The sequence below is a fragment of the Propithecus coquereli genome, unplaced genomic scaffold (genome assembly GCF_000956105.1).
Source record: "Propithecus coquereli isolate 6110/MARCELLA unplaced genomic scaffold, Pcoq_1.0 Scaffold220, whole genome shotgun sequence".
Classification (NCBI taxonomy): Eukaryota; Metazoa; Chordata; class Mammalia; order Primates; family Indriidae; genus Propithecus; species Propithecus coquereli.
The window spans coordinates 3,614,596-3,616,880 of record NW_012147190.1 but is presented as its reverse complement, the minus strand read 5'-3'; the positions used below and the strand labels follow the sequence as shown (position 1 = coordinate 3,616,880).

The 2,285-nt window shown below is 37.2% G+C and overlaps 1 protein-coding gene across 1 annotated transcript in view; it reads right to left on the bottom strand.

Annotated features, from left to right (window-relative positions):
* GABRA1 (gamma-aminobutyric acid (GABA) A receptor, alpha 1) overlaps positions 1 to 2,285 on the bottom strand; it is an 85,846-nt gene that overhangs the window by 54,564 nt on the left and 28,997 nt on the right. The window contains exon 6 of the mRNA XM_012644790.1: positions 160 to 382. Coding sequence (XP_012500244.1) covers positions 160 to 382 — 223 coding nt within the window. The remainder of the gene's footprint in view (positions 1 to 159; positions 383 to 2,285) is intronic.

Genomic DNA, 2,285 nt, shown 5'->3' with positions numbered 1-2,285 from the left:
TAATAGTTCAGCAAGTTAGGTTTCACAGCATAGTAGTTTTTAAGGTTGAAAAACAGAAAAACAGGAAACCAAATGTTCCACCATGACCCATCAGCTTGATGCTTGCTTACAGTGGAAAGGAAAGAAGTACAGAAATTCAGGAACAGATCGACCCTCCTTACCTCATGGTGTATAACAAGGTGCCATCCTCTGTGATCCGCAGAAGTTTGTTGGGCATGGTCATGTTGTGGGCCACTGACTTCTTTCCATTGTGAAAAAAGGTATCCGGTGTCCAGATTTTACTTGCCATTAGGTTATTTAACCGGAGGACTGTCATGGGTCCTTTAAACTTTAACCTTTCATCCTTCCAGCTTTGACGGAAAAATACATCTATTGTATATTCCTAGATAATTTTAGAAAAGGACAAAGGGTTCACTGTGCTGTATTTTGCAATGCAAATATCTCACTCAGACAATGCATAATTTTTGCAACTTTGTAAGTAAAATGTGAGTTAGGTGATGTTTCTGGAAGTAAACTTGTAGTAGTTTGTACATATTGGTGTCAAGTGAATCATTAGTTGGTGCAATATTTTTTTTAAAAAAAAGGTCAAAAATGTTTGACATATTTCTTGGTCAGAAAAATTTTGCCAATTATGTCCTCAGATATGTAAAAGGAAAGTGACACCCCACCCCCAAACCCACCCCTACCACACCACCGCTAGAAAAAATAGAATACATAGCAATTAAAAAACGAGCTCACGTTAAATGGTATTATGTACAGGACATGTTTAAATTAGATAATTCCAGCCACAAAGATAAAGCATAATGTTTTGGGGGATCTCTCACGGTCTCTGAAAACCTCACACTCATCCCCAAGTCAATCATGGTTCTACTGTCGGTGTGAAAATCCCTTTTTTTTTTGGCTAAGTAAACATTCTTTTACAAATAATGTACACAGGCTTTCAATTCTCCTACACAATGAAGAAGATTATGAAAATAAACAATCTATTTCTACTGGTAATTTGGATCATTTCCAAAAACAAAAAGAAAAAAATAACGCATAGTGCAAGGGTATGTGTGAGTGTGTGTTTGTGATTGTATGTGTGTATAAGCCACAGGAGAAATGTGTGAAGCTCATCATCATTCACAGCCAGGGAATCTATTTATTTGAATAAACACAGCATTCCTTATGGCAATACCCAGAGACAAACATCTGCTAATCTGAAAACAAGCAATGTGACTTACCAGCTCCTAAAATTGAAAAGGGTAAAATCCATCTTCCTTGCCGTACTTGCTGCATTGGCACTGAATTTGAGATTCAATGGTTTGAAATAAATATTACCACATTCTCTATCGATCTTAGCATGCTACACACCAGAAGGAGGACTAACTTGAAAGCATCATGCTACATTTTCCTAATCCTCTAAGCCCTATTACAGGAGAAAGCAGGGTTTTTTTTGTTTTTTTTTTTAAATCTTATACATATTATCTTTAGGATACGCACAATAAATAGCGTCTGTCTCTAGGCATCTTGTGCATGAATTTAACTACCTGTCTCCTTCCCAGGGTTTAAACAAGACTGGGTAAAGACTGAATTAAGGTGTGTCCTCTAACACATGTTTGGCATCACTAAACCCTTACTGTTCAAAGAACTAACAATTATTATTGGATGGTATATAATGCACTGGGCACAGTGCTAATTGCTAAGTTAGAAACAAGGAAGTATAAAATGATGCCAGTTTATCTTTGTAGGCAAGACAAGTTACTTTGTTGGTTATGTTTTTCTGTTTGGAAATGTCAAATGAAAGCCACTACAATCCATGATTGGAATTTACTCACCAACAAACATTTGTTAAGAACTGGGGAAATTCAGCAGAGGGAAAAATTGTTTAGGCATAGGTGCTATAAGAAAAACTTATGGAGGAGCATAGAGTGGTGTTTTCCATGAGGAAGGAAATGGGGAGGGTGACTGGATTATATAAGGAAGTAATGTAATGTTGTAATGCTTGTCAGGGAAACAGCGTGGATGGATCTACTCTGGGCTGTGCATGTTCTCCCCTATGGACAACAGACAAGCTTGCGAGGTAGGGATCTGATATATGATGATATTTCTGTTATTTAAGACTTAGCCACAGATGCTCCATTCTCTACCCAACTAAACTACTTTAGATTGCCCAACAGTAGAGGGACAGGCTATTCGCAGATCAAAGTTTCAGGGATGTCTAAGCTGACCATGTTCCCATGAATCGAAAAATGTGGTTCATTTCTGTGCTTGCTCCAAGATTTTTTGAAAAAATAAATGTTAAA